At 38.6% G+C, this 20693-nt stretch overlaps 1 protein-coding gene across 1 annotated transcript in view; it reads right to left on the reverse strand.

The window, feature by feature from the left end:
• Window positions 1-8229: 8229 nt before the first annotated feature.
• Window positions 8230-20693, reverse strand: part of LOC116286572 (von Willebrand factor D and EGF domain-containing protein-like) — a 13252-nt gene continuing 788 nt past the window's right edge. The window contains exons 3-16 of the mRNA XM_089040618.1: window positions 18767-18830; window positions 17402-17614; window positions 16886-17085; window positions 16334-16604; window positions 15957-16216; window positions 13646-13760; window positions 13180-13437; window positions 12515-12629; window positions 12038-12433; window positions 11860-11960; window positions 9967-10132; window positions 9279-9581; window positions 8709-8986; window positions 8230-8526 (exon numbers count right to left, since the gene is read on the reverse strand). Of these exons, the coding sequence (XP_088896744.1) occupies window positions 8497-8526; window positions 8709-8986; window positions 9279-9581; window positions 9967-10132; window positions 11860-11960; window positions 12038-12433; window positions 12515-12629; window positions 13180-13437; window positions 13646-13760; window positions 15957-16216; window positions 16334-16604; window positions 16886-17085; window positions 17402-17614; window positions 18767-18830 (2770 nt within the window). The 3' untranslated portion in view covers window positions 8230-8496. The remainder of the gene's footprint in view (window positions 8527-8708; window positions 8987-9278; window positions 9582-9966; window positions 10133-11859; window positions 11961-12037; window positions 12434-12514; window positions 12630-13179; window positions 13438-13645; window positions 13761-15956; window positions 16217-16333; window positions 16605-16885; window positions 17086-17401; window positions 17615-18766; window positions 18831-20693) is intronic.

The raw sequence follows: 20693 nt of genomic DNA on the forward strand, positions 1-20693 counted from the left end.
TTTTATCGAACTCTTCCCGTTTCCAAGCAGACATCTTGTCCCAAGCGATGATTCCACGGCTAGCGTGGTAAGGCGTTTTGTGCTGATATGTCGTTTGGTCATACTCAAGATGTGTCATCCAGTCTGGTCTCTGTGGATACCTTGTCGTTGAATCTCTTTTCACAGTGTTGCTATCATGATCGGGAAAGTTATCATAGTACCACTCTGGCATGGGATAAGGCACTGGTCCTTTTGCTTTCGATTCAGTGAAGGTCAGCAAATTTTTCCTTCCACCAGCCTTTGCTAGATGAATATAATTGGAATCATTTGGATTTGCTGCTCCTCTGACTTGTGTTCTACGGTTTTCTGTCCCGCTGGTGGTACTTTTTCGCCCCTGATTCAAGTCAGGGACTTGAGATAGAGGTTTAGCTATAGCACTCGGCTGACCTTGTCCTTTTGGAGCAACAAAATAGCAGAACCATGTATCTTCGCATTCTGGTCGATCTATTGGCTTATAACGGGGCTTCATTACTTGTCTTTACACTAATTAAAAGTAAGTCGATCGACGAATGTTCGATTATTCAGTATATCCTTAGCTTTCCTTAATTACTGTTCAAGATTTCCAATGAAGTTGTATACATGATGGCAAAATTTATTCTTTCTAATTCTTTTGTAAACAGACTGTTTGCCGTAATCATAGCAACAAGTGAAGGTGTCAACGATTAACAAACGCAACCATTTAGGTCCATGCTGCTAAATCTTTGATAAGCCACATTTGCATAGCTACTACAACACCTTTGACAGGTGTCTAGCTTCTGGGATCTCTTAAGTTCCTGTGACACAAATAATTGTAGTCGGGATAGGAATAAATATTTCGATCCCTTAGATTTCGTTTTCCGTTAATATTTATGGTATTTTAAAAAGCACTGAACTTGTACTAAAATGCTTATTTGATAATCGTGAAACACGCGTTACGATTCAAACTTTAAAATGTATATGTCCATCAAAATGATTTTTTCTAAAATTCTACTCACGGCACATACGTAAAAACACTTACAATCGTTCAATAAAGGAATAAATATTTCAACATACAAAGTATTTTGTTTTCCTTTGAAGCTTAAACTTCTACTAAAATGCATGTTTTCTTGGCCTGAGAAGTCCGTTATGATTCAAACCTTCAAATCTACTGAGATTAAAATTTGTTTTCCTTCAAAGATGTCTTGTAAATTAACAAACTTAAACTTTGATGACCACTTTAAATGGCGTTCCCTTCTCTCCACACTTTGTTATTACTATAACTAATATCGGAGGGACATAAAAGAATCACTGAGGAAGTAAATAAAGAAACACTGGTGGTGACCACCCTGTGACTGGCCTTTACTAATGATTTCATTTATTAACGGGTTGATTGTGGTATGGGTATGGGATTTTACGAGGTTGGCTTGAAATTGGTGCAATTTACCTCGGAGGGGACCCTATGTCCTATTATGTGGCACCAGCCTCGCTCTGCTGACAAAATTTCAAATTGCTAAATAGATAAATAAGATAATGTTACGTCCACGTTGTTTCAACGGCAGTCGACAGAACTCTTACAAAGTACAATTCTTTAACCATTAAATACTACCTGTCTATGTGTTTACTGCGTTTAGGTTACATTTTAATCTATTTTTAGTAGAATCAGTAACATATTTATGCTTTCTGGCAGAGTGTTTATAGATGGTTATCATGTTTTGAGCACATCGAGTTGAGATAGTCTTTAGGTGAATATATAATATTAGAAGTTGTTTAGAATGATCTAGCATAAGACATGTAACTAGAACAACGGCCTCTCTTTACTCCAAAGAGTATGGCGTTCCATCCCCGCCAAAATTGATGGTTTGTATTTGAAGTTCATCACATGAATTTTGCATTCGAGTAAATTTTTTTATGCTATCATCTTGTATTTCATATGCTTCATCAAGGGTTCAACATACGTGTTTTATATTTGTCGTTCATGTTTTATATTCTTGATTGTCGCTGATTCATTCTAAACTCCACGCCACGTATTTGTCCTTTGAGTTTCACATTACAAACTCGACGACTTTTATTTTCAACTCAACTTCACGCTCCGGTGAACTCGGTTGACCTTGGAAACCGCTGACCTAAAACAACGCAATCGTAGGTATGAAAAGAAAAGAAAATGGCGGCAGAGTTTGCCCTCTGTTGTTGAAGAGACAATTCGGCAGCTTGATACAAACCGCCAACAGGAGGATGACTGTAGTAGCTTATTGCTTCGTTTAGAGTATCTAAACCGTATCTAAACCGCATGTGGAAATGTTCATGTCTTTAATTTGTTCCGTATAAATAAGTACTATGATTACACTGGGACTATCTAGCATTCACTGCGGCCGTCAGCTTCTTGCTTCAGGCCCAGGCAACGTTTATTGGAATAGGTGTATAAACGCAATAAAATTTAAAAACTAATCTTTCTACGTGGAATATACAATTCTTAGATTTTTTTATCCTGATATCCTAATGCCAAAATGAGACATTCTCCTTTCGATGGTTATGGACACTCCTAGCAAAAGACTTTATTTGCGGCACAGAAAACCCACTTTCTACAAGGTGAGAGACGTTGATCTTCAGAAACCTTGAAAGAAGGGCGACCCAAAACTTATTCGACTAAAACAAGATTATAAAGCTATTTAAAGAACGTTTCTATCGTAATTTTTAGCGTGAATTTTACAGTAATCAAACTTCTAAACGCAAAGTGGAACCTCGGTCACGCAATCATCAAAGATCGCGTTTTTTGCTCATCAGTACCGACAATCCCAAAACCTTTCCAATGGAGCTTAAATTTACCAAACCACATTGAACTTTCAAACAACGGCACAAACATTAATTTCTTAGTTTTCAGGGTAAATTTCATGGCAATCTTTACGAAAATCCTTAGTCCTGCGTTGATTTGGGAGGCGTGATTTTCGCATGTATTTCAACCAAATTCAACAGGTTTCTATGCAGTCAGAATTAATTTCCCCAAATCAATCTTTAAAGTTTTGAAAAGATCTATTCTTCCTCAACTTGCAGCATAAATATTATTTCAATCAGAGAACTTGCCCATAGTTAAATCATTTTTTCTTTTGAGGCAACTAATTAGCATATGTAAACATAGGCCTCCTATTTTCCCTCGCCAAAAATTCGTCCCTTTCCCAATAAGCTCGAAATCCAGTCCAATGAACGAAAATGGGTGTTACATTAAGAAGAAATTTCAAAAATTGTCATAGATAGTTTATTTTTTACTCGAGCTCTGTTCAAAGTTTGTCCATTTTCACTCGTCTTGAGCGTCTCTTGCTTGGGTTTCGGTCGAACCTCTTCTGTGGTCGTTTTCTCGAAAATGAAATAATATTTTCGAAAACCAACTACCCAGTGATTCATATCTAATAATGGCCTATCTAACTTCAAAAGAAGAGCGAATTTGATTTTTTGACCCTTGCCAACATTTGTTCGATTCTTGTGGACATTGCCTCTTAATCTTGCACTGAAATGCGTTAGCAAACTCGCAAGAGTTAGTTAACATACCAATCACCCTGTGAATGTGCAGTTTTCTTATGACTGTGAAAAGCTCAGTGCCGTATGCGTACCTTGCCGTGAACGTGGTGGTTTCTAGAATTTTGATTGGCTGATTTATTTCTCGCGCAATGTGATTGGTCTGACAGTACCGTGACCTTGGCGTGACCGTGTCTGCGCCGGTTTCATGCTGTGTTCCGGGTATTTGATTGGATGGAGAGTAAATTTTCGAGCAGTGTGATTGGTCTGGCGTATCACTTGCCGTGTCACGACTGTTTTCGTGTCGTGAGGTTTTCACAGTCATACGAAAACTGCTCTAAGATTAGGTAATGCATGTAAGAATTCAAATGTTCAGTAGAATTTTACTTGGCTCATAGATATAAGTAAAATTAGTTTTAGTTTACAATGCCTGTCTTACAGATACCGATTATGGAACCACTTGGTCTGAAAACAATTGAAATTCCACAAAGCACGGATCATGAAAAGTCTTATCTTTTATCCCTTTGTTTAAGGTTTATAAATCTTCCTCGTGAAGAACGCAATAATAAATTAGTAAGGAATTCTATCTAAAATACAAGCCTACTAGGGAACGTCTTTCTGGTCGGCTTTACTTTACCCTAGCTTGTATCTAAACCTTTCGAATAAAGAGTGGTACTCCAGGGAGCTAATCTCCGAGCTGTATTTCAGCCTCTTCTAACAAAAATGAACTTACTTCCAATTTTCCGTCGGATAAATAGATCTCAACTTCCATTTGGTGTAATAAAGGTTGTCGTGAAAACACCAGTTCTGTCAACAAAACAAAACAAAACAAAACAAAACAAAACAAAACAAAACAAAACAAAACAAAACAAAACAAAACAAAACAAAACAAAACAAAACAAAACAAAACAAAACAAACAAACAAAACAAAACAAAACAAAACAAACAAAACAAAACAAAACAAAACAAAACAAAACAAAACAAAACAAAACAAAACAAAACAAAACAAAACAAAACAAAACAAAACAAAACAACAAAACAAAACAAAACAAAACAAAACAAACAAAACAAAACAAAACAAACAAACAAAACAAAACAAAACAAAACAAAACAAAACAAACAAAACAAACAAACAAAACAAACAAAACAAACAAAACAAAACAAACAAAACAAAACAAAACAAAACAAAACAAAACAAAACAAATAGTACTGATGAATCACGGGCTTTAATTAAGCGCACTATCAAATAACTCACTCTGTTTTCCTAATATACGTTGATTGAATTTGTGGAATACGGTTGAGTTCCTGGACTATAGACCCGGTTGGCCTCATTTCAGTGTCTAAATAGATTCGGCAAATACCAATGGAATAATTGAAAAAAAATTGTAAGAGAAACACGCGTCATAGCACAAAATAACTTGACGTTTCGGCTATGTGGGCGATAGCATTCTTCAAGAACGATGATGAATGTGATTAGGGAGCGGTGACCACGCAGAGAAAACAATGAAAAGGGGGCTGTGAGGCACTTGATTGAAGCGAAGCTGAATGTTTCTATTTTTCTCTATCATCGGTATCGAGGTATGGCGAATAGAAGAAGATGATGAGGACGTATAGAATGTTCAATCGGTCCTGGTGCAGGTAGAACTAGGGTTGTAGGATTCTTCTCGTTTGAATTTGTATAATATATACATACGAAACTGGAAAGCCACGTCTTCAAGAGCTTTCGAACTTTTGAGCATATTTTACTTCTACACCGCAACTTCGACCTTAAAAACCACCAGAAGATACATATAATAAAAACGGGACTTGCATTGGAAAATATTTAAGACTCAAATGAGCTACAATGAGCTACAATAAAATGCAATGAGCTACAATGAGTTACAATGAATGAGCTACAATGAGCTCCGACAATGAGCTACAATAAGCTACAATGAACTACAATGAGCTACAATGAGCTACAATGAGCTACAATGAGCTACAATGAGCTACAATGAGCTACAATGAGCTACAATGAGCTACAATGAGCTACAATGAGCTACAATGAGCTACAATGAGCTACAATGAGCTACAATGAGCTACAATGAGCTACAATGAGCTACAATGAGCTACAATGAGCTACAATGAGCTACAATGAGCTACAATGAGCTACAATGAGCTACAATGAGCTACAATGAGCTACAATGAGCTACAATGAGCTACAATGAGCTACAATGAGCTACAATGAGCTACAATGAGCTACAATGAGCTACAATGAGCTACAATGAGCTACAATGAGCTACAATGAGCTACAATGAGCTACAATGAGCTACAATGAGCTACAATGAGCTACAATGAGCTACAATGAGCTACAATGAGCTACAATGAGCTACAATGAGCTACAATGAGCTACAATGAGCTACAATGAGCTACAATGAGCTACAATGAGCTACAATGAGCTACAATGAGCTACAATGAGCTACAATGAGCTACAATGAGCTACAATGAGCTACAATGAGCTACAATGAGCTACAATGAGCTACAATGAGCTACAATGAGCTACAATGAGCTACAATGAGCTACAATGAGCTACAATGAGCTACAATGAGCTACAATGAGCTCCGTTTTCTGATACGCATTAGCGAGTGCATAAAAACCGTACAAGCATTTTCCATTCTGTACTTTATTTTCCTCATAGATACTGAGATTTCAGTACTGAGATACTGAGATTTCAAAACTTCTAACAATAAAACTAATATAGTTGTTGGTCTACAGGCCGGGCGACCATATTGACTGATAAGCTTATTGACTGAAAACGAACAATTAAAAACTTGGACGCCACTGCACTAAAAGGGTTTAGTTAACTGACAATTTGAATAAAAAGATGCATACTATGGCTACTTTAGTGATAGAAATTACTCATCATCAGAGTCACTTTGAATTTTTATTCTTTTCCGCTGCTTTGGAGGGTTTTCGTAAAGCGGAGTAAGTGGTGTTGACTGATTTACAGCGTTTATTGTAACTGAAATTTGTCCTCCACAATTCCGGGTCTCTTCCGGTGATTTTGCTCATTTGCATACTATATCACGGAACGCCTGTCACATCTCATGCTAATTAACCTCAAGGAATTAAAGAATAAGGAACTATTCTTATTTTCCACTCCTTGGCAATAACGGGGAAGCGTCGGAAAATAAGAGTAATACAGCGATAGTTTAGTGTGCTTTAATCTTACCTCTTAGCTCTTGGTCGATCCAGCGATTTTCTTTGAGTGAATACTACGACAATGCCTTTAAGAAACGCCATAGTGTGTCTTCGCTAATGCCCTTCTGAAAAATGTGGCACCGGAAATTTCATTTACATTCACTACCTTAAATGAATCCTGCATTTGTTTCTTTCGGCTTTAAATATGATATGCGATTTTTGAGAAGTCCAGAATCGCTCGAGAATTGCGTCAAATTTACAATCGTTCTTCCTTCTTCGTCCGCCATATTGCATGAGTAGCCAGGTTCCTCGTTGGCTTGGAAACAACGCTCTTAGTCCCAGTTACTATTGAAGACGCACTTTTTTAAACCGAGCGAACCCCGTTTTGAGGTTTGGAATCAAGGAAGCAAACCGCGCGAGGCCTGGGACCAAAATTGTTCGCGGGACATCTTGAAAGTTGTTGTTGGCGCGGATAGTCATGGCATATTTAATGGCGGACGAAAAATGATGAAAACGTCTATACAAGCTCAAGGACTAAGGCGGTTCTGGACTTGTAAAACTATAATGCAACTATAAGGCGGTCATGACCTAGTTTTGCGTGCAATTGTACGCGATGATGAATTACGGCGAGCTGAGAAGTTCATTCAGCTCGGCAGGAAGAATGTCGGCTATCTCGCTGCGTGTTTCACCTTTAGTTTGAAGAAACTTGGTTAACAAAGAAACATCTCTTGTCCTCTTTTTCACAGTATTTGTATTACCTTGTTCTTGAATAAATGACTCTACTGAATTGTCGAGTGACATAAATCTGGAGCTTTCTGCAGCCATTTTCACTCAATCTTCGATCTTGTTTCTGATTGGACGAACGATAATATTTCACTAGTGAAAATACATCGTTCGTCCAATCAGAAATGCGAACGGTATTTTTTCACTAGTGAAAAACATCGTTCGCCTTTCTCATTGGCTAAATTCAGCACACGAACGAGAATTTACTAAACTAGATTTCCGTGTGTAAATCTAAGTATCTATGATATAGAGTAAAATTAGTAAAGTTTTTCAGTTCAAGTCTAATGTGTTTTGTGTTTGTGAGTGAGTTCAAGCTGGTGTAATGCTTGTCCAATGCAGATGGTGCTACATTGGACAATTCTATTTCTATTTCTATTCTATTTCTACATTGTCCTGAGGGAGGGAGGGATGGACGGATGGATGGACGGGTAGGTGGATAAATGGATGGATGGATGGATGGATGAGTTGAAGTTCGGTGAAGTTTTCTTGAAGAGACGTATAAGATAAGCTGTTCATACTAGAGCTTTCAGGTTTACTCCAGCTCAATGCAAGTGGAACTATCAGCACTGCTGACAATCTAGGCTATTTGTTCAATCGATCCATTTCATAGTGGTTTTTTTTAACGTTTGCTGCGAGGTATGTTTACTAGTACTGTTTCCCTATTCTGAAAATTACAGCTGTAATTTAATTTTCAGTATTGTAATCTTCTTCATCTTTGGAACTATCTGTAATTGATAAGAATCTGATAAAGATGTAAATACATACTTGTCATTTTCTTCAACTTTTATTATACATGTATTTTAATAACTTTTCTTACACAATAATAATACAACATTTAGAACCCCGGGACCAATGAAACAATCAATATAGTGCATTGGTATCATTATTATATCAAACCTTAATAATGAGCTTAAATGTTTACGCCAACACACTTCAATCGATCCCTATTCATTCAAACCCCAATAAAAAGATAGCGTTAACATGCAAGCTTACACACACACATACAAAAAATCTTGAGGCCATGTCTTGTCTTCAGTTAATCTGACGTCTGGATTTAAGAACCTGAAAAGAGGTTGAATCGATGAAATATCGATCTCTCCGAATTCAAAACTCAGTGATCGTACGTAGGTATACGAATACTGTACACTTTAATGACTGGAGCTGTATATAAGAAGAGTGGCTCACATTCTTTTTGTCTTAATAAAGATAAACGTACAGGCAGTAACAAAGACAGTATAGCATACCTTATGTCTTGATGTCTTTATCTTAGTAAATGTTGGCGTTTCTCCTCTCTGGTACACATATCCAATCACCCTGAAGTAGTACATGGTGTCTGGCTCAAGGTTATCAATCACACAAGAAGAACCATAGCAGGCTTTCTTCATATTCAACTCGTCTTTCAGTTTTCCGCAATCCACTTGTATTTCATTGGATGAAGGCCAGTGCTCTGGTTTCACGAACTTCAAAAGTACTTCTGTCATACTCATGGCTTTAGCTTGTACTTTGATAGGAAGAGAGGGAGCTGTAGAAAACAAACATTAAACAATTAAAGACCGGCTTCAAAGAGAACTGCGAGAGAGTAAAATTCCATACCAAGAATGCCACTCACTTGTACTTATACTTATTAATAAATATGACATGCGTTTATTTGATGTATCCGTTTCTTTGTCAGACGAGTAATTTAGCTTCGTTAATACTTACCTAATTGAATTTTTAATGCGTCAAATGGAAACAATTAGGTTTGACCATATGATTGGAGTTGAGGCTAACACGATTTTCCAAGTTTTATTCACTTTTAAGGACATTTTACTTACTCTTGACTATATTGCATTGTTTTCGTTCCCAGTCACGATACTCTCCTTTACTGGTAAAGGCAGACATCTTAACACAGTACTCGGTGTATGATTTTAGTCCAGTCACCATTGTACTGGACACATCACCTCCGGTAACAACAAACACTTCCCATTTGTTTCTAGGGTACAGCAGTTCTTTGTAGTAGATTTTGTAACCTCTGATGACACCGTTCCGTTGATCTTCTAGTATGGATGACCACGTGACCTTCATGGTATCATATCTGACTGGAGAGATGTCAGTGACGACTGGTGCTGCGTCAGGTACTGAAGACAAAATGCGCAATAAATGAATTTAATCAAATATTCAATCAAAATAGAACTTTTAAAAAGGAGTATCTCGCTTGTGAAATTAGATTTTGGATATAACCAGTTTTAAGGTTCTTTTCCTCCAAGAGTTCACAATGCGAATGAGGTACTACTTTTTAAAAGTCAGCTAAGATGTCTCTACTTTATTTCACATTTTGACGATTTAATTAAGCTTTTAAAAGTATCACCATACATTTTCTTATAACATGACACCACAGAAACCTAACTTGAGCTACCTGTGTTTTTGTGAATGTGGCTAGTTTCATATCAAGCAGGAACCCTGTGATGTACAGGGCTTACGGGCGGTCATGACGTATTTCCAAGAAATGTGCACCCCGCTTACCATCTTCGCCTGTCCTTGCCATAGCTTCCATCGTTTTTTCACCATTTGAGAACATCACAGTCAAAGTAACACGGTAATTTGTGAACTTCTTCAAACCAGTTAAAGTCTTGGTTGTGACCGTCTTTGGCACTTTTATTTTCCATGTTCGTTTGTCTGTATAACCATACTAAAATAGAAAATACTTATACTTAAAGTCTGTGAAGATCATTTTCTTTACATAAGTATTAGATGGTTGAAATTTAAAACTTGCATTAGTTTTCAAGACAAAAAACCTTTCTTGGTTTAATTTGAAGATTACTTTCTAAGCTTTATTTTTCGAGGATTTTATTTTCAGCGTATAAATATGCTTCCGCTTAGCATCGTAACGTTCACACAGAACATTCATGCAGAACAGCGTAATCTGAAGAAAATACGGTAGCTTATTTTCCGTTCAATGAGGCCATCATTACGACGTTGATTGTGTGAATTAATTTTTTCAGTGGAGAAGCAGCGCGTGCTTTGTGATTTGCCAAAAGATTCTTCGACTTAAGTCAAGTGACTATGATTCCATTTTGATAAAAACATGCATTAAAGTCAGGATCAAGACGAAAAAAAAATTAATGTTAATTTATACAAGCTTTACGTGTCATCATACAGCGTCTTAGTTGTGGTTTAAGTTGATGCCGACATTTCGAAGCCCACTTGTGTCCAAACTCTAAAGTTTTTCTAACTTTCAATCATCTATGAGATAAAAAGTGTGAAAGAAATAACAAAAGGCCAATTCCATTAAACTATAATAGACGTAATTTTGAATCCTCCTTACGACAAGAAAGTGTTTTACTTTGCCGAAACGGTGTAGCAGTGCCACCGAGAAATAAACTCTTTTGTTACAAAGCCTTTTCAGTTCAAAATTTTTAAATCAATGTTTTAAATATCAGCAGCATAGATCATCACTTTTAATAATATGGTGTCTCCTAAACCGTTGTTTAGTTTTAAACTTTTAAACGAGTTATCTTTCCTTTCCTTTTCCTGAAGGTCCGAGCATAGATCTTCTCAATGCTTCCCCGGATAAAGCATTCTGCCGAACAGGCTGTGCGACTTGCTCTTCGGATGCTCTATTTGGATAGGCATTGCTTTTTTGCGTCGTTGTTTCTCTGGACTCTTTTTGGGGATTTTTAGCATTGCTTTTTGTTATTTGACAAGATGACTTCTGTATCAAATTGAGCTGATGAGCTCAATGAGCGAGTCTCGCTGGTCATATCAAGTGATGTCACTAAAAATGTTTACCCTTATATGACTCAAGGGAGGTCAATGCTGTCAATAATTTGCGTTTGACAGGTCTTTGTCTTTGGTCTAGCCAATCAGTGTTAGCGAAAAAAAGTGAATGATGCATATCCTAAAATGTATTCGTTAAATTATACTCTTTGAAAATCACTCATGAGATCAACTATAAGTAAATGTCGATAAGAATATTAGAAATTTGCCCGATGCACTAAATAAAAAATGTGGTTGGTATAAAATAACAATAAAAAGCATATTCTATTCAGCTTCATTTGATAGTATTCGTGCTACTTTTTGAGAAACTGAAAAGTGTCCTCTCTAAAACTAAGATTCTAGACATCATGTATTTGCAACTAAATCTGGAGACTTGTAAACAAAATGACGTCACAACTGGAGCTAAATTTTCTTGAACTTCTAGAGAAATACGTCGAAACAAATTTAACCATGATATTCTTATTAGTGCAAATAAACTTTTTCAGCATTAAACATATTTCGTGTCATATGCACCTTTAAATGACTTATATCGAACTTTATCCATTTATTCTCTTCAAAACTCTATATCACTCTCTTTATTCTTCTTTTTTTTTCTTTTTCTCTCTCACAATGCTCTTTTGTTTAACACTTTAAACTAACCTTTAGCAAATAAAAATCGACAGACTGTAAGTCTTTAGGTTCGTTCCATTTCACTTCAAGTTTGGTTGTTCCTATGGGTTTCACTGTGAGACCACGAGGACCTGAATGCGAACAAGCATGCAAAATTATTAGTTTAAAAATATTTAGGGGAAAATAAGAATTGTATAATTATACTTACATTCAGCTCCAGAACAAACTTTCAGGCACCGTTCTCCACCAGTTCCTCTGGGACACTGACATTGGTATAATCCAGATCCCCGTGGGTGGTAGGGGTGGGGTACACATCTGCCACCATTGAGGCATGGACATTGTACTATACGTACGGTCACATGTATTATATCAAACGCGCCACACTCGTCAGTCACTTGAAAGGTAAACTTTTTATTCTCATTGGATGGCACCTTCCATGTCAATAAACCAGATGCACTGAGTGTATATCCAGTAGCTGTAGAGCTGAGTACAGAGTATGTTAGGGGACGGTTATCAGGGTCTGTTGCTTTCAGTTGGATCACGAGTCTTTCTCCTTGTAAGGCAAAATACGTGGTCTTTGAAGGAAACCTGGGAACTTGATTGTCTGTGCAGTTACAAAGGAAAAAGTATGATGTCAGAGCCCGTGATGTAATAATAGGTAGAGGTTTCTATAATTCAAACATACTTTTTCTACTTGTCCACGTTTTATGGTCAACATCTGGTAAACACTGCTGGCACCAGTCACGTGGGTTGGGTTCATTGGCAGCAAAGCAATGTCCCTTTATTAAACAGGAATTGTTCTAAAATAAGAACACAAACAATTACATTAATTATTACATAAGCAATGAGAAACAATATTTATATCATAATCTTATTTGCATAAATCTCAGCAATTTTCGTTGCTCGCCACACGATGATACAAGGCTATTTCATTCCAAGTGAATTTGAATGGCGTTATTTTTAGAAATGTCTGAAATAGCATATTCCAAGTTTTTGGTACTTCAAAAAGATGATTCTTGTCTTGTTATTCAGGATGTGTATCACACGAAGAATGAATGTGTACCAAAATCACGGCTTTAAATTTCCAGAATAGTAGCTATAGATTACCTAAGTATTTTTGATACACGAAGCATAATGGGATACTATTAGTCAATTTTAAGTTGTTATAAATTTTCTTGGTCTATGGTGAAAACTATCTATATTTTGGTCTAACTCTTCCCCACCGAGATACGTACCTTATATGATACACGAGGCATGCATTATGACCAACCCAAAAGGTGAGAACCGAAGATTCTCCTCTAGTCATTTCTTTTACAATTTGGTGTACCTCATTGTCAATTAACTACTTACCTTAACTTCACATCTCCCTGATTTGCTGCAGTTCATGCACTTTGAGTCGTAGGTCACATGTCGCAGTCGTTGAACATTTGTATTGAACCCATCATTAGAAACCGAGATCAAAAGTCCCCCAGCCGGGGTACCCTCGTGTTCGTAGTCACCAAGTCTAGTCGGAGGCTCAGGCAAGTTGCACTGTACACCAAACAGATCCGTCATTTTCCCTTGTGATGTGACAGGAATTCCACGAGGAGACCAGGTACCTTGATAAACCTAAGATAACGATCACACATACGTTTTACCTTCACTTTCAACCACTTGCAAAGGCTTTACAGACTGATACAAAAAACACCATTTGATGAAGCTAAAGCTCATTTCTTCAAAAGTGCACAAAACCACATGGTTCCTGGCCCCACCAGTATACGAGGTTCAATAGTATATCTATATATTTCTATGTTTGTATATGATTTTCAAGTATTACCTTTACTTCATGTATATGGCATGTTAGGTTCTCAGATTTGATAAAATTCTGGCCCAGGATAGTTGTCCTTCTACATGGTCGTTCTCGTATATCACAGAGTCCACCATCGTAAATTCTAAGCAAGCAGTCAAAAGAATCACAAATTTGACTGGATTAAAAAGAAGTTGACCGGCTCCAGCGATCTAGTCTGGGGATCGCCTTAAGCGTAGGGTAATATTAATAATATATAATAATAATATAATTTATTTATATAGCGCTCATCTCCAAAATTGTCCAAGGCGCTTCACAAAAAATTACGATAGAATATTTACAATAGTTACAAAATGCTTACCTATTGATTATGAATAAAATGTAAATATTTAAAAGATAAAACTAATTAATAATTGCAATATATAAAACAAATCTAAGTCACGCAGTCTTAAATATACTCCTTATTATTAAGAAAAAGAGAAAATAAATGTGTCTTAAGTCTATTTTTAAAACTAGCAACTGTTGAACTTAAACGAATCTCTAAGGGAAGCCTATTCCACAGTCTTGGAGCAGAAAAGGAGAAGGATCTGAAACCATAAGTATTAAGCCTAGCTTTAGGCTCAACGAGGAGTTTATTAGAGACAGAGCGTAGAGAATAACTGGAGGAGCGATAGGTCAAAAGATCAGACAAATATGAAGGAGCAAGGCCATTCAAGGCCTTGTAAGTTAACAGCAGCAGCTTAAAAATGACTCGGTAGTGAACAGGTAACCAGTGAAGATCAACCAGCACAGGAGTGATATGATCGAATTTCTTAGTGAAGGTGACAATACGAGCTGCAGAGTTCTGTATTCTTTGCAACCTCTCAACAAGATATTTAGGTAATCCATACAAGAGAGCATTGCAATAGTCAAGTTTAGAAGAAATAAAAGCATGAATAACTGTCTGAGCAGAATCAACGGTTAAATATTTACGAATAGCAGACAGATTCCTTAGGTGGAAGTAGGAGGATTTACAGATATTGCTAACTTGGAGTTCACCAGTCATACGGTCATCAAAAACCACTCCAAGATTAACAGCTGATAAACAAGGGACAATTATGTTCCCGCAGACTTGAATCTCAGTCAACAAAGGACAGTCTTGAAACCTAGAGTGGATACACATCAGCTCCGTTTTATCGTGGTTTAACTTCAGTCCATTAACAAGCATCCATTCAGAAATATCAGATAGACACTCTTCTAAAGATTGCCTAGATTGAGCAAACTGATCATTGCCTTTAAAAGATAAATAAAGCTGAGAATCATCGGCGTAAAAATGATAACTGAGATTGTGTCGCTTAAGAATATCTGCCAGTGGAGATGTGTAAAGCAAGTAAAGAACCGGGCCTAGTACAGAGCCTTGCGGTACCCCAACATCAAGATTGCAAAGGGAAGATGAACATTCATTAATACCTACAAATTGCTTCCTATTAGACAGGTAGGATCTAAACCAGCTTAAAACAACATCACCAATACCAAACCGATTAGCAAGTCTATCCAGTAAAGTATCATGAACGACAGTATCAAAAGCAGCTGACATATCAAGAAAAATAAGGATGACACAGTTACCAGCATCAATAGATTGAAGGATGTCGTTATGAATTAGAACCAAAGCTGTCTCAGTACTATGCATGGCTTTGTAAGCCGACTGAAGTGGATCGTGCAGATTATATTTAGTTAAATAATCATTCAACTGATGAGCAACAGCCTTTTCAATTAGTTTAGAGATAAATGGTAGATTAGAAACAGGTCGAAAATTAGAAAAAACTTCAAAGTCAGCATTCGGTTTTTTAAGAATAGGTGTCAGTTTAGCAATCTTGAGAGAATCAGGAAATACTAAATATTAAATTTGTCTACGAAAGACTACTTTGAATGAAACCAAAGGGTAACTAAACGATTACCTAGTTAACAATATATATAAAGGAAAGGGCTCGTTCAAACAAAAAAATTCCTGAACCCATATTTAAAAAACATACTTTGCACCAAATTTGAATCCATTCAACTATATACTTGGAAATACTTTCAGAAAAGGGCTTGTGCAAAAATTGAATTGGTTTTAAACTTTTATACAGGAAATGGAATAAAGCTTTGCAAAGCAAATTTGAATCCATTCAACTATATACTTGGAAATACTTTCAGAAAAGGGCTTGTGCAAAAATTGAATTGGTTTTAAACTTTTATACAGGAAATGGAATAAAGCTGAAAGCTAGAACAATGATCAAAAAGACAAAAAATCCTTATTCCATTATTTTCACATTTATACAGTTATACTGTGCACGTACGGTTTGCGATGCATTCTACTTACCCCAGCAACTCAGGAACTGCATTAACCTGCATAGAACAGTCCAGTGCAGTATAGCCTTCGTCACATATACAGGTTCTGTTCTTACACTTGCCACGTCCACTACAGTCTGCAGGACACAAGTCTTTTACTACCTCTCTGGGAGGCATTAAGTCACCACTTGGTGTGTGAGTATAGAGTGAAAGGTTTTTTAATGTGGCATCTTCACATATGTACTTCATGGTGTCAAATGCCAACACTGCAAATGTCTTGTCTCCTGACAGCTAAGAGTGTCAAAATAGAAGCAAATACTTGAGTTATTTTTAATTTCACATATCTCGTAATAATGCACCCTTTCCTGTTTTAATAGATGTCACATTAATTATCCCTACCAACATTACCTTTAGGTCGTTAACACACTGTATCATGGCATTTTTCAAGTTGGTTTCCGAGATCTCCTTGCATGCCTTTCCTGCTTTTGTTTCTTCAATTTGTGTTTTACAGTACTCGGTTGCCTCATCTTCTGATATGACTTCTCTTGGTGATCTCTTGTTTCGTATGCGGTTTACAGCGAGTTGTACATGAGGATCATCCACATAGTAGCTACGTTCCACGTGATCAATGATGTCATCACTATACCAGTGACTGTCTACAGATCTTTTCATGCCAAAACTGTGATTGGTCATTTATTTGAGTGTTAAGTACTTCTATCTGAGTAGCGTCGATTCTTGTGAAAAGGTTTGCGTTGTCATCGCATCTTTCATCCTGTGTTGTTTCACCTTCGATGCCACAATAGCAGGATCTCCCTTGTTCAACTTGCTCTTCAAGTTCTTGTTCAGGGAGAACCTCAAAAAAGCTCTTCCCTTCTTTAAGACTGTTAAAGCAATATAAACAAAATTGTTGCAATTGTGCTTGCCGATGTGTTATTAGTTCGATTTGTGTCATTGACTTACCGCCAGCTTGCTGCAAATTGTTTTTCATCATCATGAGGTTTACCATCACCTCCTTTGTTCCAATCGTCTTCCGGATCGTCATTAAAGTTACCACAAAGCCCCAAGACTTTTCCCTTGTCAATAGATGGTGCATTGATACGAACATCCAGTGACCTTCCAGAACGTTCCACTGAGACTCTGATACCCGAAGACAGAATTACCTTTACATATGAAAAGCCGAAAATGTTTTTAGTGAAATCAAAGAAATAAACACCTAAGCCGGACAGAATAAGTTAGAAACTCGCGAATAAAAGATATATATAATTTTGAAAAGTGTGAATTTTGTTAGAAGAGTTTTTTTGGAAGCAAGAGATGCCCGCCTCCAACGCGGAATGTTTTCACACACAAAATGTTTTGAAACTATTTTTTTTTTAATTTCTAACTTTTAGCTTCTTTAACAAGCTCTTTTAAGGTATGGTAATTATTACTCGCTATTAATTATCGTTTAAGCTAGGGATTTCAGTGATATAAATGTACCTCCTGCTCCAATGATGAACCACTGATCTTCTTAGTGATTTTAATTCCTTTCGATAGACTTCCAGGACTTCGTTTGAAAGTCCTCAGTATTGTAGGAAATGAATCTTTCATTGTGTTACACATAGATATAACTATGACGTCTTTTCCCTCTCGTATTGCTGCACCGCATACACAGGTCATTTGACCAGCACATATCCAAAGACGAACATGAACCTGTTGATAAAGGAATAAGGATCTATTATCAATGATTGATAATTCATTGTTTAATCATAGAATTTATAAAGCAACAAAAATATACCTCGATGATTTATTGTCACTAAAGTAAAGGCAGGTTTTAGTTAGAAACAGAAATCACGAATCATCCTCTCAGTACTAAAAACCATAAGAGAATTTGAAGTAAGAGAGCAAATCTCAGTGCCCTATAAAGTTTCTTGAAAATCTATTTTTAGCTCCGCTCGCAAGTCTGAGCTATTTTAGCATGCGATTCCTGATTGGTCAGATTGTAGTGACGTCATGGGTACACAAAAGATCGGCAGTAACAAGCATGCTTCATGCAGTTGACAAACTAAACTTTATTCAATTTTAGGCATAAAGGAAAAAAAACTGGATCGCAAGTAAAATGCCCTTCAAGCAGGTAAAAAATCTCTTCTGTATTAGTTTGAATCCTCAAATTCTAAATTTGATTAGATTTTTGTAATTGGCCGATGAATGTATTTCTAATGTCTGTATGGGGACTTTAGAATTTGGAAAGTTATGGTAAAATACCTGAACATTGAGGCGAAGAGAAAATTCAAGGTGCAAATAATATGGAAGAAATTTCTAGCTTTGATAGCCAAACATTTTAATTAATTCACCTTTTCTCAATAGACAATGTCTTTTGCATAAAGTGACTTGACTTATTTTAGCAAGATAGATATTATAAATAATTGTGAAAAATCATGATGTGCCTTCTGTAGCGGTGATAACACAAGGGAGGATCCAGAAGGGCGAGGGGGGGGGGGGGGGGGGGGGGGGGGGGGGGCAAGGGGGGACTCAAGCCCCTTATTCAGCAGAAGAAAAACGATGCTTTTTTATACTGTTTTCCGTTGTGTTGACGGAAGAAACTCAATTAGCCCCCCCCTAAAATTTTGGCTGGATTCGCCCTTGTAACAGTAATTTTTCTTCAGTACATTTCGGTGCAAATAATTTGTTCTGATTCCTGCGTGAAACAAAATATACTCGTCTTGCTCCTCATTATCTTAATCACTTGAACTTAAACTTTATTTACTATCGGTCGGAAACGCTACGATAAATCGGATCTTTTTCGCTGTCTTCACTGTAGGTACTTCGCTATTCTTATCGCTATTTTCTAGAAGTTCAATTTACCTGCACTTTCTTGGCTTGGTTGCTGTACATGACGTAGTCACCCAACTCATTGTAGAAAAGAAATCTGACGAAATAACACCCAACATTCAATATATACCTATGTATTTTATCCTGATAAATTGTTAGAGTAAATTTTACCTCTTGTCAAATGTGAATAGATTTGGATCAGTTGTAGTACAACAAACCTCGGATTTTGTGTTATCCACCGTGATCTTCAAAACAAACGAAAATTTAAAATAATAAATGAAAAAATAAATGAATGAATGAATGAATAATGGATGAATAAATGAATAAATGAAGGAATGAAGGAATGAAGGAATGAAGGAATGAAGGAATGAAGGAATGAAATGAATGAATGAAGGAAGACTGAAGACAAGGAAATGCATGACGGAATGAAGGAATGACGATGAAATAAGAATGAAGGAATGACGGAATGAAGGAATGAATGCATGAAGCATGAAGGAATGACTGAAGGAATGAAGGACTGCGAATGGCCTGATGATCCTGACTGATGCAGGCCTGCGGCCTGCCGGCAGCTGCCTTGCCAGTCCTGCCGGCCTGCCGGCCTGCCCTGCCGGGCCTGCCGGCCTGCGGCCTGCCTGGCCTGCCGGAATGCCGGCACTGCCTGCGGCCTGCCGGCCTGCCGGCCTGCCGGCCTGAAGGGCCTGCCTGAATTGCCGGCCTGCCGGAATGCCGGCCTGCCGGGACTGCCGGCCTGCTGCCTGCCGTCCTGCCGGCCTGCCGGGCCTGCCCTCCTTCCGGCCTGCCGGATGCCGCGTGCCGGCCTGCCGGCCTGCCGGCCTGCCGGCTGCCGGCCTGCCGGCCTGCCGGGCTGCCGGCCTGCCGGCTTGCCGGCCTGCCGGCCTGCCGGCCTGCCGGCCTGCCGGCCTGGCCGGCCTGCCGGCCTGCCGGCCTGCCGGCATGCCCTCCTGCCCTCCTGCCGGCCTGCCGGCCTGCCGGCATGCCGGCTTGCCGGCTTGCCGGCTTGCCGGCTTGCCGGCTTGCCGGCTTGCCGGCTTGCCGGCCTGCCGGCCTGCCGGCCTCCGGCCTGCCGGCCTGCCGGCCTGCCGGCCTGCCGGCCTGCCGGCCTGCCGGCCTGACCGGCCTGCCGGCCTGCCGGCCTGCCGCCTGCCGGCCTGCCGGCCTGCCGGCCTGCCGGCCTGCCGGCCTGCGGCCTGCCGGCCTGCCGGCCTGCCGGCCTGCCGGCCTGCCGCCCGGCCGGCCGGCCGCGGGCCTGCCGGCCTGCCGGCCTTCCGGCCGGCCGGCCGCCCGGCCGGCAGGCAGGCAGGAAGGAGAAGGAAGGAAGGAAGGAAGGCAGGAGCCAGGAAGGAAATGAAATAGCTTCTACAAAATGCTTCTTAAATAGCGGTAAGGTCATCGAGTGTGTATGTCCCGGTTTTGTCGGCCTCAAGCACCCGATCAATCTGTATTGAGAAGAAACTTTAACATTTTACAATCGGAGATGTTCGCTTTCAAAAGGCGTGTTAAGTGTTTTGTAAAGGCGTTAATAGAAAATGGTAAAATTAATCGGATCAGTGATGAATTGCTATACAATACAGATCAACGCAGTGCCTGCGGTTCTTGATCATTTGCAAACCTAAGTTCTAAAAGTGTACGTTGCATTTTTAAAAGCTCTTGTGTGGAATAGCTCTTTTATTTTGTACCTTGACGGCTGGCGGTTGATAGTTATCCACATCTTTCCAATTGCTGCTAATGGTTTGCGGTTTGAAACGAAGGAAAAGCTTTGTCTTTGGTCTTGTTGGTTGTCACAGATTCCTCTAATTGTGATTGTTTTACCACGAGTTATGTCTTGTGTTTTCAGTTCAACTTGGCATTTGTCAACTGCCGCTTGTCTTCTTTGTGCTTTGTACTTTTGGGGTATCAACACAGACACTACTACAAACTTTCAGATCCAGGACATCATGGT

Source organism: Actinia tenebrosa, unplaced genomic scaffold, assembly GCF_029948245.1.
Source record: "Actinia tenebrosa isolate PJP-AT-01 unplaced genomic scaffold, QUT_ActTen_1.0 PGA_scaffold7__59_contigs__length_16204524, whole genome shotgun sequence".
In the NCBI taxonomy this organism is placed as follows: Eukaryota; Metazoa; Cnidaria; class Anthozoa; order Actiniaria; family Actiniidae; genus Actinia; species Actinia tenebrosa.